We start from the raw sequence: 17,987 nt of genomic DNA on the forward strand, positions 1-17,987 counted from the left end.
AGAGCAGATATAAATAAAAACAAATCAGGCAGGATAGGCATGCGTAATGGAAGTTGTAGTACAGGGATATATTAAGGACAGTTAACTCCCCTCTCAAGGGGAAGGAATCACAGAAGGTAATATCTGGCCTGGACCTTGAAGGATGAACAGGAGTTCACCAGGCTGATGAGGATGAGAAGTCAGCTTCCAGGCAGAGGGAAGGGTATGAGCATGAGACTCGGCCTGAAAATACCCCGGTGTCAGAGCACAGCTGAGCCCTTCATGACCAGCCCTCTAGAGGAGACGGGGGATAGGAGAAGCGGCTGAAGAGCAAGTGTGAAAGGCAGGTGCGGGGGAGTACGCGTGGGGCCGTGAATGGCAGATGTTGCCGGCTGTCTATCCCGTGGAGTCACGGAAGGGAGGCGGGGCTCTGTACCACACAGAGAATGCGTTCTGTGCACGGCACGGGAATTCTGCACAGAGCCAGGGTTCGGTGGGAACTTGGGCCAACTGAAAGAGTAGGGCAAGCATAGTCTGTGGCCAAGGGTGCAGTGAGGGGCTGGAGGAGTAGGATGGCCCGGGGTGAGTGCCAACAGGGCTGTGAGGAGCTGGGAGACTAGGTGGGGGTGAGGGCTTGTGGCTGTAGTAGCTCCAGGCCCCCACTTTGCCCACGAGACTCCTCGATGCCAGGGAGTGGGTATGGCCTGTGGTCCTCAGTCTCCTTGGGAATAGTGCCTGGAAAGCAAACTTTGCTACACGAAAATGGCAGGAGACTGATTTGGGAACTCTGGTTGTTGGTGCCTCTGGCAGAGAGGAAGGTCCTGGGCCCGGATGCCGGCGTCCAGGCCCGCGTCCGCGTGCAAGTAACCGAGAATAGGCCCATTGGGACCTGCACAGCCTATCCTGGATTACTTGAACGAGGCCACGGCCTTCGCCAGGGCCTTGGTCCTCCTCTTGGCGCCTGTGGCTTCATTCCCTCAGGAGAGTGAGTTTCTCACCCCAGCCTTGGGGCCCTGGAGTATCTACCACCGTATGAACCATAGCGCAGTCTGGAGGGAGGCCGGGGGAGCTGGACTGGCTCCTTCGAGAATGGGCTGGCCAGAGCAGGTCAGGCCCCGAGGGTCATGCTCACATCTTGAGGTAAGAAGGATTAATTTCTGTCCTAATTTTTGCCATGCCGGTAGGCAGCCTCTCCTTTGTCTTATTACTTTGTAGCAGAAGCCAAGATAATAAATGAAGCCCTAACTGCTTCTCAGATGCTGAGTTAATTCAGCTGATGCTTTTGCAAATGTTAAATGCCCAAGTGCCTGCCTTTTGGCTCCCTGATGGCTTTCAGAAGCATGAAATGTGGAGACACTAGGGATAAGCTGCCTTTCTCAGGGCCAGCTTCCTGGCAAGATTGCCTGGCAGGGGAGGGAAGGGTCTAGAGCATCAGGTAAAGAGCCATGGGCCAGGAGGCAAAAGACTAGAAGTCTCATTTTAATTCTTCTCATTGTATGACCTTGAGCCAACTCTTTCTCTGGCTGAGCCTCTGTTTCCCCATCTGGACAATGAGGTGGCTGGGCCAGTTGATTTCCAAGTCATCACCAACTCTGACACCCTGTCCTCAAAGGCCAAAGAGATGACTGGCATCATTAAGGAAAGATATCCTTTTAAAATGGCTCAAGCACCAAGAGAGATTTTCCTTCCTGGGAGATAAACACATCAGGCCAGAGACTGTCCCTTTAAGACCCTGGGGTTGACAAGGAAGATGGTCAGACCATCCCTGTGGAAAATCTGACAAAAATCTCCCCCACTCCTCAACCTCCGAGGCTAGTTTTCCTACAATGTTCCAATATGTTCATAAATGAAGCTATTCCTGGAGAATCATCATGCAGATAAGGAGAAAAAATATCAGAACAAAGATGCATGCCAATTAACTAGGGCATCTTTATTCAAATTTGCCTTTGGATCTGAAAACACACCCTTCCCTCTTCATCCTCTGATGAAGCGTTGGGATTTTGCTAAAGATTCACTGGAGAACACGATGTAGAAGTGAAAAGATCAGTCTGGAGTGGCTAGCACTGGAAATGGACACCCTTTCCCAAGATTCGCCCATAAATGGGTGACTTGTGGCATTTTCCTGTTGCCTGCTAGGAGAGTATCCAAGAGCACTTACATGAGGAAGTTAATTAGACCATCAAGCTAGGCCAGCGGGGGATATGGGCACTTCTAAAAGTCTGAATCAAATCAAAGAACTATTTGAACTTGCAACCACATCTAATATCTACAGATTTTAGTTTCCCTTATAAACACAGTATAAAAGAAATTCATCTGAGTGAAAAAAGCAGAAAACCATTGTATTTATTTTACAAAGCCTGCTCCCTTTTGATTCAGTCATAAAATTATTGATGAAATGGGAATTTAGGAGTAAGTTCACAGGAAATGTAATTACTAAAAAATGCTAACTGCAACTCAGATTTAGCTTTGATTTCTTACCTGATGTATAGTTCCATCGATTTCAACCGGAACAATAAAATCAGCATTACTAATAGGCTAGAGAGAAAAGAAATGATAATTACTACATCTGAAAGAATAAAATAAAATTGGAAACTTTAGTAAGAATAAAGCTTGCCCAGACCAATGTTTTTATTATTGGAAAAAACAGTTCAGGCAAAGGATGTTCAAGTATGCTTTGGTTCCTTAAAGCACAAGCAGGTTCCCTAAGCACAAGCAGGAAAGCACACTTTTTTCTGTTCCGAGTATCATTACCTTTTCAGCATCTTGGTCCAACCTCTCTATTATCTTCCTGGCCTAAACGACAAAGGGTTGGGCAACCTAGCCAGGGAATGGGGCTTCTCAGAAGGCCCAACTCTTGCCTAGAGCCCTGCCAGGATGGTGCGGAACCACTGCTGGCCACCAGGGGGAGGAGGTGAGAGCCTGATGGTCCCAAAGGATGGCACTACACGGGGGAGAATGATTTGCACTGGACCCACAGATGCAGGCTGCCCTGTGATGGGCCCCTTGGCAGGAGATGCTGAGCACATGGACACAAAGCAGGGCCACAGAGATGTGAGGCTGAAGTCAGAGACTACAAGCCATGACTGTGGCCAGGCTCCTTCCCTCTCAACCTTGGTTTCTCCTCTCTTCCACAGCTATAGTAATGGGTCCATTGAGTGCCCGTGGCTCCATCGGTCCCAAGCATCAGTGATCAGCCTTGCCCGGCACCAGCTCCTGCCCTGAGCAGTGGGGAGAGCCAGCCCACCCTAGACTGCTCTGCTCTAAGTAACGCAATGCCCAGCACACCCACAAACTTCAGCACACTTAAATGAACTCTTTGACAATATTAATGACACTTAAAATCTAAATATACTTTGGCAGTGCCTGTGTAAGTCACTGCTGGGCTTACATACAGTTCTAAATGGAATTCCATAAATGAGGTGGAAACTACTCAAATGAACAGGGCCCAGAGAATCAGAACGCAAACCTCTGGGACAAGTGGGAGAGAGAGGGGGAGAAAAGCATGTATGTGGTGGCCAGGGGGCAGGGGGTGTGGACAGGGGTGTGTACTACCCAGTCTCTGGTCAGAACCTGAACTTGGATCTGCCTTTAAGCCCATCACAACACACACACATTGTTCTTTGATAAGTAAACTGAAAATAATATAGAAAATTCTAGATCGCAGAACTGTTCTTAAGGACTCAGTAGAGCACCTGAGGTTTAAGATTACAATTTATTCACTCCTGTGGTTGGAAGGCTAAGGATGATAAGTTTGGTATTTTATAATTCTATAATGAAAATACAAAATCATGCTAAATAAACACAAGATTGAAGGCAGAAACTCTGAAAAGATATTAGCATATTGTGATATCATACTCCACAGAGTACATTAAAAGAGAAAAACCGTTCCCCAGTTCAGACGAAGCCTGAGCCTCCGTCTCTTTTCACGTGCTGGTGTAAAGGGGGCTATGCCAAGCCACGGTTCTTCCCCTGGGTTTAAGAGCCTGTGAGTCGTACCACTGTACATTTTTAAGAAGAGGCCTCTGAAACGCCCAGAATACTAAAAACCATACACTAAAGGTGGTTGCCAGAGGGGAGGTGGGGAGGATGGGTGAAACAGATAAAGGGGATTAAGAGTACATGTATCTTGATGAGCACGGAGAAATATACAGAATTGCTGAATCATTATGTCGTGTACCTGAAACTAACACAACTCTGTATGTGCAGTATGCTTGAATTAAAAAACCCACACAACAAAGAATTTCCTGCTTGCAAATATAGGCAGGCCAGGGAGCAAAGAGATGAAGAGATGCTGTTCCCATCAGCTCGTGGTATAATGCCCTCCGAGCAGGCCTGCCTTTGGAGGCAGGAACTGTCCGTAACCTCAGGCAGTCTGGCCAGCGTTGGGAGGAAGCCATGTAGGCTGAAATGGCAAATGACCCTGCTCCAAAGGACTTTCCTCCTGAGGGATTTGAAAAGTCCTGAGCGACTTGCCCATAGGCAAGAAAAGGCTTCCGATGCTGTGCAGAGCTGAGCTGGGGCACAAGGTCATGGCAGCCACGGGACCAATCCTGGAAGGGCCCTCAAGCTGCTGGGGAAGAAGTGACACCTCCAGGCCCCAGTGGCTAGGCAGGTCATTTCCCACTGCTAAAGTGCGGCACCTGCTCCAGTCTCCCAAAGGACTCACAGACAACTGCCTGGCCTTGTCCTGTTAAGGAAGGCTTCTGTTCAGTGAGAAGCAGGCACAAGGAGGGTGTTTCTGACAGAAAGGTCTTCGGGTCAATTTGATGGCTCTTCCACTTCCCAATACAATAGTCAGGGAATGACTGTGGTTCATGGGAGACACATACCCCACCATGGGTGGTGCCTTTCACATCTCTCAGCAAAGCAAGGGGAGTTGAGGGCTGGGGATAAAAGGAGGAACGGGGTTTAACTGGCCAGTGATAGTGCAGCAGTTTCATCTCCACAAATACCCCAAGGGAAAGTAGGACCAGGATCCTACTTCTTCCCCTGGAACCCCCTATTCCCAAACCTTTCCATCATTTGCCTCTTTTAAACAACTTGTTTCATTTCAAAAAATGGAAAAATGGTTCACAAAGTCACTTCTTAATAGTGTAGCCACAGCTGTTCCCACATGGACGCCCTCTGGGAATTTTGCTGTCATTTTGGCAAATTTGCTGTCATTCTGGCAAAGAGTGGAGTGAGGAAGGGGACGGAAGGAAGCCGGTGGTGTGATGCTTCCTGTGACATCACTAAAGCCCCGCCCCCTTCAGGAGAGAAGTCGTGCTTGTGGATGGATACTCATTGAACTATGACGTTTATAAAAAAATACACACACACACAAAAACCAAAACACCCAGCAACCTCTTCTCATGAAAAAGCTCAAAATAAATGGCTGAATCCCAGATGCTGTCACTCCGGAAGTCTTCTTCAGAGCTGGACATCTTTCAAGAACTGGTCTGGGAAAACTTCCAAGATAGCAGGTTGCTTGACAGTTTAACAGTGCCTCTCCTGCCCTGCCCAATAAAACATAGAGCACTCTGGCTACCTTGACAAATACACAGCAGTGTCCTGGGGCACAGGGTACTGACTGCCTTTTGCCACCTGAAAAGTACTTCTGCAGGGGTTGGAGGGTTGGAAAACTCTAATCTCATAAGTAAGAATGAGGTCTTAGTGACACTAGCAGCCCAGCATTTTCCCCCAAACTAACTATGTAACAGTCAACTACTCGAGTTAATGTTCACCAGAGTTAATAAGCAACTGTTCTTGGGATTTCTTCATGCACAGTGAAGTCCTACACCAACAGCCACAAAATGTCATGCTTTTATTTTCCCTTTCCAAGACAACTGTGACGGAATCACGAAGATCATGGATTGCTTTCTTTGTTGATTTACCTTAAATGAACTGTGCACCAATGTTTCATCTAAATCAATGACCACACATTTCTTTCCATAGTCAAGCACCGTCACCTCTGGAAGGAGGTATTTAGCTGGGGGCTAAAATGAGAAAAAAAAAATCAGTATTATTACCTTTATGTAAAAGACAAACCAATGCCTTTATTATATATTATGTCAATGAGGGTTAAATGAGATCAAACGTTTATATGCCTGATTAAGCACATCACAGAAATTTATTTTATTTTTTATTTTTTTAAGATTTTATTTATTTATTTGACAGAGAGAGACACAGTGAGAGAGAGAACACAAGCAGAGGGAATGGGAGAGGGAGAAGCAGGTTTCCCGCCAAGCAGGGAGCCCGATGTGGAGCTTGACCCCAGGACCCTGGGATCATGACCCGAGCCGAAGGCAGATGCTTAATGACTGAGCCACCCCCCATTTAATTTTATTAAAAACAATAGGACTGGGTCGTTTGCCACTGAAGTTTTAACAAATACTGTGCTGTTGTCTGAATGGCTATTTGAGGGCCTCGGCTTTGGAACCAGACAAGCCAGGGTCCGAGTATCAGCTCTCTTTCTTGGCAGTGAGTTGGGATAGTAACACCTACCATGGAAGGTTGTTATCGGCTCTAATTGTGGTAAAGCCCCCAGCGTTCTGCCTGGCACATATATGGTGGCTACTATTATAGTTAAAATGGGCTACGCAAAAACAAATGTTAGACCGTATTAGCTACTCTCCTACTTCCGGGCCCATTTACTGGGGTCATATTCTGTTTGAAATTCACTGTGGTACAGAAGTATATTTTAAAGCTATATAGGAACCACAGTGTTTGTTTTGTTTTAATGACTAAAACTTTCAGGAACTTGAAGAGTACCTATAGACCCACCAGCAAAATGCAATCCGAAGTGAGTTTCAATAATAGGAAACAGAAGTAAAAGTGGTCGAGGTAAAGTGCTCTGTCTGGGGTCTGCCCCACGGTAGTATTCACACTGAGCGAGCCTGACACTGTTACCCCTTGGATTCTCAGTGTCTGGATGTTCTACTTCAATCCACATGCTCTGTGCTAATCAGAAAACCTATTTATGTCTTAGTAGCAGCTGAATCTAATCTTGTGATAAAGCGGTTGTAAAGAGCTAATAAACGGCCAGTTATCTTCAGCCAACCTCCTTCTTGATTTAGATTTATTTCTTTGGGCCTTGCCTCATTCTAGAAATGACTGAAGTTTCTTAGTTTACTTTGTGGTGTCCGTAGCCAGTGTTAAACAGTTAATTTTCTATCCTGGGAAGGTCAAGCTCTCTCTGTTCAATATTTAGTGCAAAACGAAACACACAAAAAAAGGTGTCCCTAGCCACTGAAGAACAATTTAGCTTTTTAAAACAAATAAACACCCCCAAAACAAAAAACAAGACCAAAAAAAAAAGAAAAAGAAAAAAAAAGAAATCAAGAGGTATTCCCTTTTCGATGGGTATTTCCTTTTTCTGGTGGTGGGGGGAGGTTAAAGTGAACATGAGTCAAGGATCCAGAGTTAATTCTGGACTTTGCTGGTTCAGTAGTGAATGTAACACAAGAAGTGGACAGGGCAGGTAAATCTGCAAGTGTGATGACCACCTTGTCCGGGCTGGTGGGGTGAGGCTGCGTGTGGTGGTTCTAATTCTACAGGGGCTCCCTCCAGAGAGTGTGGGTATTTCCTCCTGTCCAGCAACATCCAGAAGAAAAAGCCTTCATGGCCTCCAACTCCCTTGGCTCTAATTAAAGTTCACCAAGCAGTATATCTCACCCAATACTGTAAGTGGCCTGGGAGATGTGCCTTAGACACAGGGCATGGGATCTGGAGTCCTAGAGAGGACCCTGTCCTTCATTATAAATCAGCAAGCAAGCAGGTGGCTGGAAAAATTAAACTTGCAAGAAGAAGTTCTGCAAAAACGTTTTAAAAAGGCAGGGCACGATGAGCTCTGTAAGCGAACATAATAAAGAGGATCTGAGTTATTTCTGTTGTTGGGGCCATAGCAGAAAGCATGCCTGGGACTAGAATAAAATTTGTTTTAATTTTTGATTACACAAATATGTAATAAAAACACATTCTCATTGTAAAGAATACAGACATGTAACAGACAACTATTTCCCTTTTCCCCATTCCTCTCCCCAGATGCCCCCTTCTCAGTTCAGTGTCTGTCTGTCCAGACCTTTCTCAATGCGTTTATATACTAAACAACATTTTCACTTTATGTAATTGCTAGCCTGGAAAATAAGGCTTTAGAAATTCTATCCCTAGCAGATCTGAAAACATCAAAGATCTGCCAAAAGTGGCTCAGTTATTTTCCAAACCTGAGAATAAAAATTACTTTCTTAGCATATTTAACCCACACTTTGCAAGCATTCTTTGAGCTAACAGTACGGAAAAGGCCTCACGGTACTACCGAAGGAGAGAAAAGAGGGAGAAGGGTGAGGGTCCTCTTAAGTAAGCCACGGAGTTAGCATTTGTGTTGCAGAGAGCAAAGCCGGGCTGGGGGCAATGGGCCAGGAGGGTTCCATGAATCCTCAGCCCGCTTCCTAAGTACACACAGCTTCTTGAGAGCTTGGCTTTAGACTAATGCAAATTCTTCAGACCACTGGTAAGAATTCTTCTGGACAGCTGTGTCCTTGGCACATGCAAGGACCGTACAGAATTGCAACAGTGCTTTGTTACTTCAACTGATCTGTTCAGGTGATGCTTGAATTAGTAACTAAAAATGCCCTGAGGCAAATTTCCTCTCAGGCCATCACAGAACCGGAGAACAGAGGAACACCAGTTCTATCCAGAAGAGCCGGCTCTCTTGCTCCAAAGCACATGGAGGGCATTGCCAGGGGGATGGAAGGGGTGGAGGTAGGGGGCAAACATGTTGGGGGAGGGGAGAAGGAAGGAACCTTGGCTTGCCACCCAAGGTTTGGGAAGGGCATTCATTCCTGTTCTTTTCCTGGGAGTAGGTCTGGAATTTCCGGTCCTTGGTAATGAACTGGCAGCCAGGAACAGTTAACTCTAAGGTTCTTTCGAGTACCACCCTACTCACTCTCTTCTTGGCACGTCAGATTGGCGTTTTTGTCTGTAAGAGTCCTCAGGCTCAGAGTTTGCCTGATGGGTCCCTCAGCCACAGAGCTGAGGGCAGAGATCTCAGGGCCTCTGCGGAAGGGGGCGAAGGAAACCCTGGGCTGTCTTTCATTACCATCGTCGTTTCCGCCGATGGGTTCTTCATAAGGTTTGGTAAAAAAAGTATGCTATTGTTTACTAAAAGGCTCAGGCAAACAGCATAGACACCGTTAGAAAACACATTTCTCTTCTCCCCTTTCAGCACTTTTACGGCTCAGCTGCACTGCGACCGTGTGTGGTGAGTGTCAGGATAGAGTGAGATTCACACAAGAGAGGGCACGGGAGGAGTCGGCTCACAGCCCCATTCCTCACTGGGGCCGAAGCATCTGAGTGCTCGCCTTCAGCCACGACCACCCAACCTTCAGGGGGTTCTCAACCCGTCCCACTGCTTCTTTTCCTTACCCTTCGATATCTGGCTTTCACTGAACAGCCCACGAGGCTTCCAGTAAGATGTGTGGAGGGCCGCAAATCCCAGCTTACATCTGGGAGGCCAATGTTACTGAGTGGAATGTTTAATGTCAAGTCCAGATAAAGATGTCATTTTCAAGAGGGGTATAAAAGCTGGATTAATCGATAAATGGTGTTGAGACAACTGCCCTGCCACTTGGAAAAGGAAATAAAGCTGAATCATTACTTCACGCCTTCCACCAACATGAATTCTAGATGGGTCACAGATTTCAGTGTAGAGATAAAACCATTAAAATACTAGGAGAGAATACAGCTCACAGTGATAGAGTGGGGAGATCTTTCTAAGAGCATGACATAAAATTCTGGAGTCATAAAGGGTAAGATTAACGCATTTGCCTATATAAAATTAAACTTCTTTGTGGCCAAAATGATTATAACCAAGGCCAAAAGATATACCATAAATTTGGGGGAAAGTCCTAATTTCCTTGAAATTGAAAAAGGTAACAGAAGAATATCCAGAAGAAATTAACAGGGAAGAAGAAAGACATATAAATAATAAACTTGTGAAAAAATATTCATCCTCATTCATAAAGAAATGCAAATCAGAGCAATGAATTGATATACCATTCTTTACTTACAGATCAGCAAAGATTAAATATTTGATTATCATCATTTTTGGTAAGGGAATGAGCAATCCCACACACTCCTGGTGGGAACATAAATTAAGCTTTCAGAGGACAATCTGGCTTTAATCTACCCAGAATGTAAGAGATATCCTTTGATCTAGCATTTCCACAATTAGGAAAGGATCACAACAGATGCTGTAACTCAAGTCCATAAACATACGTGCACAGGAATATTCCCAAGTATTTGCAATAGTCCAGAAGAAGAAACAAAGTAAATGCCACCAAGGTCAAGTGAAAGAAGGAGGTAGATCACTCACGATGCGCGAATATTTGGAAAGAGGTTCAAAGTATATTGTTTAAAGCAAAAAACATCTTGCAAATTCCTTATTTGTGTGAACAAAACTGAAAAATACAACATAAAATATGGGGGATGTAGATAAAGTCTTAGAGATAACTTCTTTTTTTTTTTTTTAGATTTTATTTATTTAATACAGAGAGAGAGAGGGAGAGAGAGAGAGAGAAAGGGAACACAAGCAAGGGGAGTGGGAGAGGGAGAAGCAGGCTTCCTACCAAGCAGGGAGCCTGATGCAGGGCTTGATCCCAGGACCCCGGGATCATGAGCCGAGCCAAAGGCAGATACTTAATGACTAAGCCACCAAAGCACCCCTTAGAGATAACTTTATAGCATTATATGTTTATATTAGAAAAAAGATCTGATATTAATAATCTAAACAAGTTGTGTTTATTTAGATTTCTGGAAGAATCCATAACAAATATTGAAAGTTGTTATTCCAGGGAGTGGGACCATGTGGGGAATTTTTTTTCTTTCTGCTTTATGATTTGTAAAAACTATGAGCTTCAATTATTGCTTAGTAAAAAACCAAAAGACCAAAGCTGCACATGTAAACAGAGTAGCATGAAAATGAAACAAGATGGGTATGGACGGAAGCAGAAATGGGGGCGGGGGGGGCTCCAGCTGGAACTAGTCTGGGCACCCACAGGCTTGAGGGCACCTTTCACCTTCAGGGCCTGGAACAGCTTTCAGGAGGCTAGAGGTTCTGGTTTGGGATTAGCACAAGCCTGGATTTTCATATTTCCTATGATACAGCACCCCAGGCTCGCACAGGCTCCCTGACCAGGTCCCCTGTGACCCAGAAAGGGCAGGGCTACTCTGTTAATGCGACCTGCAGTCTTGACAGGTGGGTACAGATTCTGCAGGGGATCCCAATGCTCAAATTCTGGGGCTGAGCTGGCCTCCAGATGGACTTGGGTTCAGCTGTGCATGCTAAGCAGGCAGTGCAAATCATACTGAGCCCATCAGTAGATCTACTTTTCTGGAGGATATCATTCAGTGATGCAAGTTACTTTAGCTAGGCTTTGTTTTTGTGCAAGATATTTCAGAGACTCACAAGGCCTGACCTAGAGTCTCATTTGTAGGAAGGAGTCAGCAGTTTACTGATCTAACCCTGCACTAAATTATATGAGGGATCTTTTTCCCCTTGGCTATTTCATTCTGGGATTCTAGAATGTGTCAAAATTTGTGGGGAAAGGGTCATTTTCCTCAGTAGAATTCTATCCTGAGAAATGCTTGGTTTGGCACTTAATGAACTTTGAGAAAAACCAGTGCTATGGGAGTATCATAGGTAAGGGGAAAGCTGCTGTCACCTGCTTAACATAGGTAACTTTACAGGAAAAATGCATGAAACTACTCTGTATAAAGGTTAAAAGGACCTCTGGTATCAATCCACTGGGTATCCCACTCAAACACTGGATAAGAGGTCCTGCTGCTTGATCCATTTTTGGGGTTAAAGTCAGTTTTCCTGACAAAGTCCAACCTCCAGGCATGCTGGCCAAGTCAGAACCATGTCACAAACCCTTAAAACTAATTAATGCAGAGCTGAAGTCCTGAGAACAAGGAAATTTTTTAAAAATTGGAGGGCAACGTACTACTTCTGACAGCAGCTTTCCCCTTACCTGTGATACTCGCATAGCACTGGTTTTTCTCAAAGTTGTGTCTGGATGTTCCCAGATAATATGTGAAGATGTCCACGGAAAGTTAGATGAACAGATTTGAGTCAAACAATTTGAATCAGAGACACTTTATGGATAAAAGTATCCATTTACAGACATCTTTTAAAACCCAGTTCTCTAAGGACATAGGGCTGTTTCAGTGGTCTTGTTTGACAAAGACATCTCAAGTGCAAGTTTCTTCTGAGTCAGTCCCTGGTCTGTTCCTTGCTGTCTGGCCCCGGGGCAAAGTGGTTCTGCTATCAGAGCAGGAACAGTGGGGACAGCGGATGTTCGGATGTCCGGGGCAGGGTGGGAGCCCAGCCTGTGCTGGACACTAGGGCAGCTACTCTTCCAAATTCCAGGGCTGAAAAGAGAAGTGGTGGTCTGAGGGAGTGCCCAGCTAGAACAGAGTTAGAGCAAAGCCAGCCTGCAGGAGTGGGGGTGAGTCCTGCAAGTTCAGGGAATACAACTGGGGCAATTTTTTTTTCTGATCTCAGAGCCAGGGAGGGCCAAGCTACCAACACTGGTGAGTAAGTCAGAAATGGCCGGCCCACGGGCTCACCAAGCCCACTGGGAGAGCACCTGCCATAAAAGCCCATGTCTGGGCAAAAGCATGTTCTCCTGGGCTACAGAGTTGGGGCTGGGGGTCTTGGGTGGGGAAGAGCAGCAGGCTGCCTTAGTTTGTTAGTCTGGAGGCCCTTCGCAGAAAGAAAGGAAAGGTGAGAAGTTGGTTAATAGATGCTAGTTCCACTGTTGTTCCTGAGAAAGGAAACTCTACAGAACCTCCTGCTCACAGTTTAAAATGCAGCTTCATTTTTTAACAGAACAGAGCTGTTTATATCACATGCTAAACTCAACATATGCAAAAACATTAAAAAGTATCTTTTATATCAGTAGGCCCAAAGCTACAAGATTCTATGAATGTTTGAATAAAATCGGATAAATATACATACACTTGGTATGGGAATGACCTGCCTCTGGTCACCCTAAGGAAAAAGAAAAAAAGAAATCATTGTCAGGTTTGAAGAGAAATAAGTAGATCATATGCTCAAAAGAAACTTCAAAGCACTCTTGAGTACAGCAGCCCTATGATTTCCTGTTCTCTCTACCTTAGTGGTATTTAATGAACAGGAGGAACCCACAGATTTTCCAGTCAGGGCACTGGGCTCCACTCTGCCTCCCAGACACTCCCTCCCCCGACAAACCAAGGCTGGGTTCCTGAGGCTCATTAATCTTGTTTATTTAAATGGTGCCTCCCTTACTCTCAGGAATTTAATCCTTGATTGAAAAATAAAAACAAAAGCCCATATATTACTTTGATCCATTAATCCCTCTAATAACTGGCTTATTTCTTCTTTTAAGCAAGTTTTTCCCTAAGAAGACTAAGCCTCAAGTCAATACAATGTGCAGGGAAAGGAAGTCTCATTTATCAGGTTAGGAGGAAGCCCCTGGCCTCTCCTGGTCTTCTTCTAGAGGAGAACTGGGCAGAGGGGACAAGGCAAAGCTCAAGAGGTTGCCCCTGAGGCCACAGGCGTGGAGACAGTGTTCCCTTTAATGGGATCAAAATCTGTACTCACAGGGAGTGTTAAAAAAATCCAGGCCCCAAGGTAGAGCCTTACCCATTCCTCAGCCTCCAAATGCCAGCCATTCCAAAGCTGGTTGATGGAAACATTTCATTTGAGCATCATTACGAAATGCTAATAAAATAACACATTCTCTCCATTATCTCCACTGAGCATTTCCGGTTTCTGCATTTCTTCTTTTTTAGATGGTGTGACAGGAGGCAATGAAGAGTAGCATCACAGTTCCTGGTGGGGAGACACACTGTTTCCAGTCTCCGACACCGAAGGATTTGTGAACAGTATGTCCATCTTCACTGAGGGGCTCGCTGGCGACAAGGCTCTCACAGGAAGGGGTCAAACCTGACTGTCGACAGCTGGTTGGTACCTTTCTGAGCTCTGCTCTGACTCTAAGCACCATTTAGCAACTTCCTGATTATCTGTAGCCCTAGTTACCACCTCTGCAGTGTGACAGCAACTACTGTTCCCTCTCAAGGCCACCTTGACGCTCTTTCCTTTTTCAGGACACTTGGGACTTGTCTTCAGGTTCTAAACCCCTTCTGCCATTATTCAAGGCAGAGCTGTGCTGCTCTCCAACAGGACGGCACAATCATTCCAATTTTAGTATATGTGCTGCCGAAGCGAGCACAGGACGGCACAATCAAATCCAATCCGTTTTTAAGGACTTCTGCAGAGAAGTTCATTTCCAAACCTCTTAAGTAATGTTACTCCCAACACCTGCTCTTGGTGGGGAGACTTTAACCAGAAGCTCACAGGCCCACTGGGCCACTACAAAGGCGGGTTTCTCAACCCCGGGGCTACCAATGTTCTGGGCCTGATAACTCTGCTAGGGGTGCTGTCCTGAGTGTTGTAGGATGCTCAACAGCATCCCTGGCCTCTACCCACTGGATGCCAGTACAATGCCCAGTAGTGACAATCGAAAATGTCTCCAGACATTGTCAAGTGTGCCCTAGGGAGAGAAATCATCTCCAAGTGAGAACCGTTGCACCAGTGGAGGCTGCAAACAGCCCCTTCACACAGGTGCATCTTCAGACAAGACGAGTGCATCAGTGAAGGGAGAGCTAACAAACATCTGAAGGGCTAGGACCAAAGATGCTCCTCTGGCCACATATTTGGTCAGGAAAATCACCCTGGAAGTTTGCATGTATGTGTGCGTGTGTGATGGGGTGTGCATACATTAGTGTGTCCTGCTATCTCTTTACTCTGCCCTCTGCCTGAGAAAGTCCTCCATGGTCCTGGCCACTGGGGTCCTTTGGATGCTGACTTCTTCTTGCCTCTGGCCAGGGCCTTGGACCTGTTTATCTTGGGCAACTGGCCTGCAGGTTGTAACTATGATGGTGGCAACAGCTGCCGCTCTCGGCCACTGCTGCAGAAGCATTTCTCCAGGCTCAAGCTAATATGTAGGGTGGACAGAACCCTAGGGGCCACCCATAGCATTCCACCCACAACTTTCCCTCTGCCTCTGGCCTGCTGAGTTCCCAGAGGCAGGGAGGGCTGGAGGCCAGCAATAGAGTCGGGCCTAGAATCTGGTTCCACAATTTATGGCCTGGGCTCTGTGTTCCAGACCAAGCTGAGTGTGAGGGAGGGCGGAGGGTCCTCCTCCAGGCCTTGGCTGCCCACTTCGACCCTGGTTTGTTCTGTGGGGTCTGGTCTTATAGACCGAATAGTCAAGTGTTAGTGCAAATGATGCATGACTCAGAGTTAATTCTATTCTTTAAACAGTCATTTTGATAAATATTAAGTGAAGGAAGTCTATGAATGAACACTGAGTCCAGCTCAGCTCTGCCGGAGGAACTGCCTTCAAACACCTTTACTCTCCCATATATACAGCCAGCCACTACAGAAAACCTGTTGGGGCTGCACCACCATTGTCTCATGGCATTTCATCGAGGCAAATACTATTTTTATTTATTTATTTTTTAAAAGATTTTATTTTTAAGTAATCTCTACACCCAATCTGGGGCTAAAACCCACAACCCCAAGATCAGCCTGACTGAGCTGAGCCAGCCAGGTGCCCTGGCAAATACTAATTTTAAATAGAGCTTTTACTATGACAGCAGTGATTCATCTCTTTTATCCTCTACATACCTAGGGTACCAACCATGGTCCTTTTGCTAATGGTGATTCTCTAAAGATTCTCTAAAATGATTTTTAAATTGGGGGAGACATAGTACGAGGAAAGCACACTGGGGGAACATATTAGAATCTGGGGCTGCAAGAGGGTTTATAGTAGAATCTCACCATATAAATTCCACTAATATATTTTTCTGTGCCAATATAATAAAGCTTCATCTGTTAAAGCAAGTTATCTTTCATTATTTTTCCCCCAAATTTTTTCATCTATTCTTAGATATCATTACTTCTATATATATTTAAATCTTATCTAGAAACATGGCAGATTTTTCCATATATAAGAGGACCATAGCAAAACCTTATAATGATTCTATTTTTGAAGTATTTGGGTTTTCTATGTAAATAATCATGTCACATGCAAATAAAACTAATTTCCAATTTTTTTACATTTACACCAAGCGTTTTGGGGTTTTTTTTGGCATTCTTTTTTTTTTTTAAATTTTATTTATTTGGCAGAGAGAGAGAGAAAGAGAACGAGAGGGGGAATACAAGCAGGGGGAGTGGGAGAGAGAGAAGCAGGCTTTCCACTGAGCAAGTAGCCTGATGCAGGGCTTGATCCCAGGATCCTGGGATCATGACCTGAGCCGAAGGCAGACACTTAAGGACTCAGCCACTCAGGCACCCCTCGTTTTCTTGTCGTATTGCATTAGCCAGGAACTGCCAAAGATTTTCAAATGTAGTTTGCTGTATTTTTTTTTAACTTTTTTTTTTAAAGATTTTTATTTATTTATTTATTTGACAGAGAGAGTGCAAGCACAAGCAGGGGGAGTGGGAGAGGGAAAAGCAGGCTCTGCCTGAGCAGGGAGTCCAATGCGGGGCTTGATCCCAGGACCCTGGGATCATGACCTGAGCTGAAGGCAGACACCTAACTGACTGAGCCACCCAGGCACCCCTTAATGATTTTAAGTAATCTCTACCCTAACATGAGGCTCAAACCTACAACCCCAAGATTAAGAGCACATGCCACTGACTGAGCCACCCAGGTGCTCCATATTTTTAGAAGATAGTTTTTATCGTGTTTAAATGGTCTTCTTCTATATATTTGTCTTTACTCTTGATTAGTATATAAAAGTTTATGGCTAGTACACACTTCATGTATCAGACTTATTACCATGAGAAAGTGTCCTTCTTTCTCCTGTTTCATGTTTTTTGGCCTTGAATTTTGTTTTGTCTGAATATAATATTGCCACCTTTGCTTTCTTTTTTATTTGATTTGCTTTTTACATTGTTTTAAAAAGATTTTATTTATTTATTTGACAGAGAAATCACAAGTAGGCAGAGAGGCAGGCAGAGAGAGAGGGAGAAGCAGGCTCCCCGCTGAGCAGAGAGCCCAATGTGGGGCTCAATCCCAGGACCCTGGGATCATGACCGGAGCTGAAGGCAGAGGCTTTAACCCACTGAACCACCCAGGCGCCCTGCTTTTTACATTTTGCCCATCTATTTTCCACCTTTTAAAAATCACTATTAGATGTCACAAACTAGTAGCCACCTACTGTAACAGCAATCAGCACTGTTATCCAAACAATTCCAGTTTTCCTTCCAGGCACATGGTAGGATTGCACTTCCCTGCTCCCTGAAGTTAGGGGTAGTTCCATCAATTGCTTTGGCCAATAAGACATAAGTTACTTCTGAGCGAAAGCTTTAAGAGTCAGTGTGATTCACCACATTCCCTTTTCCCTGCTGTGACAATGACAGAAGCAAAGAGATAGGGCCTTCCCCAGCGTAGTCCATGAATGAGGAGAAGGTGGGTTAGGTAATCTGGTAATGGTAGCTACAGGTCACCGATGGTTACTGAGCCGGTGTAAGGTAGCTAGTACAAAGGAAGGCATGCTATAAGTATAAAATATATAGACATCAGATTTTGAAGAATTAGTAAGATAAAAAGAATATAAATTTTATCTCACTGATACTTTTTTCTATTGATTTCAGGTTGAAATAATATTTTGGATAGGTCTGGTTAAATAAAATATATGATTAAACTTGAGTTCACCTTTTTAAAAAAATAGTTTTAAAATGAGGCTACTAGAAAAATGTGAATAACATATGTGGCTCACATTCTCAGTATCTCCTGGACAAGTGCCACAGAGGAGAGGGTCCCCCCACTCCACGCTAAACATGCGCATGAGTGAAAAATACACTTCTATTGTTTTAAGCCTCTGAGGTCTGGGGGTTGTTACTACAGCAAAACTGAACCCACACTGACTAGTACATCTACTCAGCAGTCACTCCTCCTTTCTCCTTTGTGGAAGAG

General features: G+C 44.9%; 1 protein-coding gene across 3 annotated transcripts in view; it reads right to left on the reverse strand.

The window, feature by feature from the left end:
• CTDSPL (CTD small phosphatase like) overlaps nucleotides 1-17,987 on the reverse strand; it is a 121,129-nt gene that overhangs the window by 19,126 nt on the left and 84,016 nt on the right. For 2 of the 3 annotated variants that reach the window (XM_080797373.1, XM_080797375.1), the window contains exons 3-5: nucleotides 12,977-13,009; nucleotides 5,853-5,954; nucleotides 2,458-2,514 (exon numbers count right to left, since the gene is read on the reverse strand). In XM_080797373.1, coding sequence (XP_080653499.1) covers nucleotides 2,458-2,514; nucleotides 5,853-5,954; nucleotides 12,977-13,009 — 192 coding nt within the window. The remainder of the gene's footprint in view (nucleotides 1-2,457; nucleotides 2,515-5,852; nucleotides 5,955-12,976; nucleotides 13,010-17,987) is intronic. The other variant, XM_080797374.1, reaches the window with a different exon arrangement.

This window comes from Martes martes (assembly GCF_963455335.1).
Source record: "Martes martes genome assembly, chromosome: 1".
Lineage (NCBI taxonomy): Eukaryota > Metazoa > Chordata > Mammalia > Carnivora > Mustelidae > Martes > Martes martes.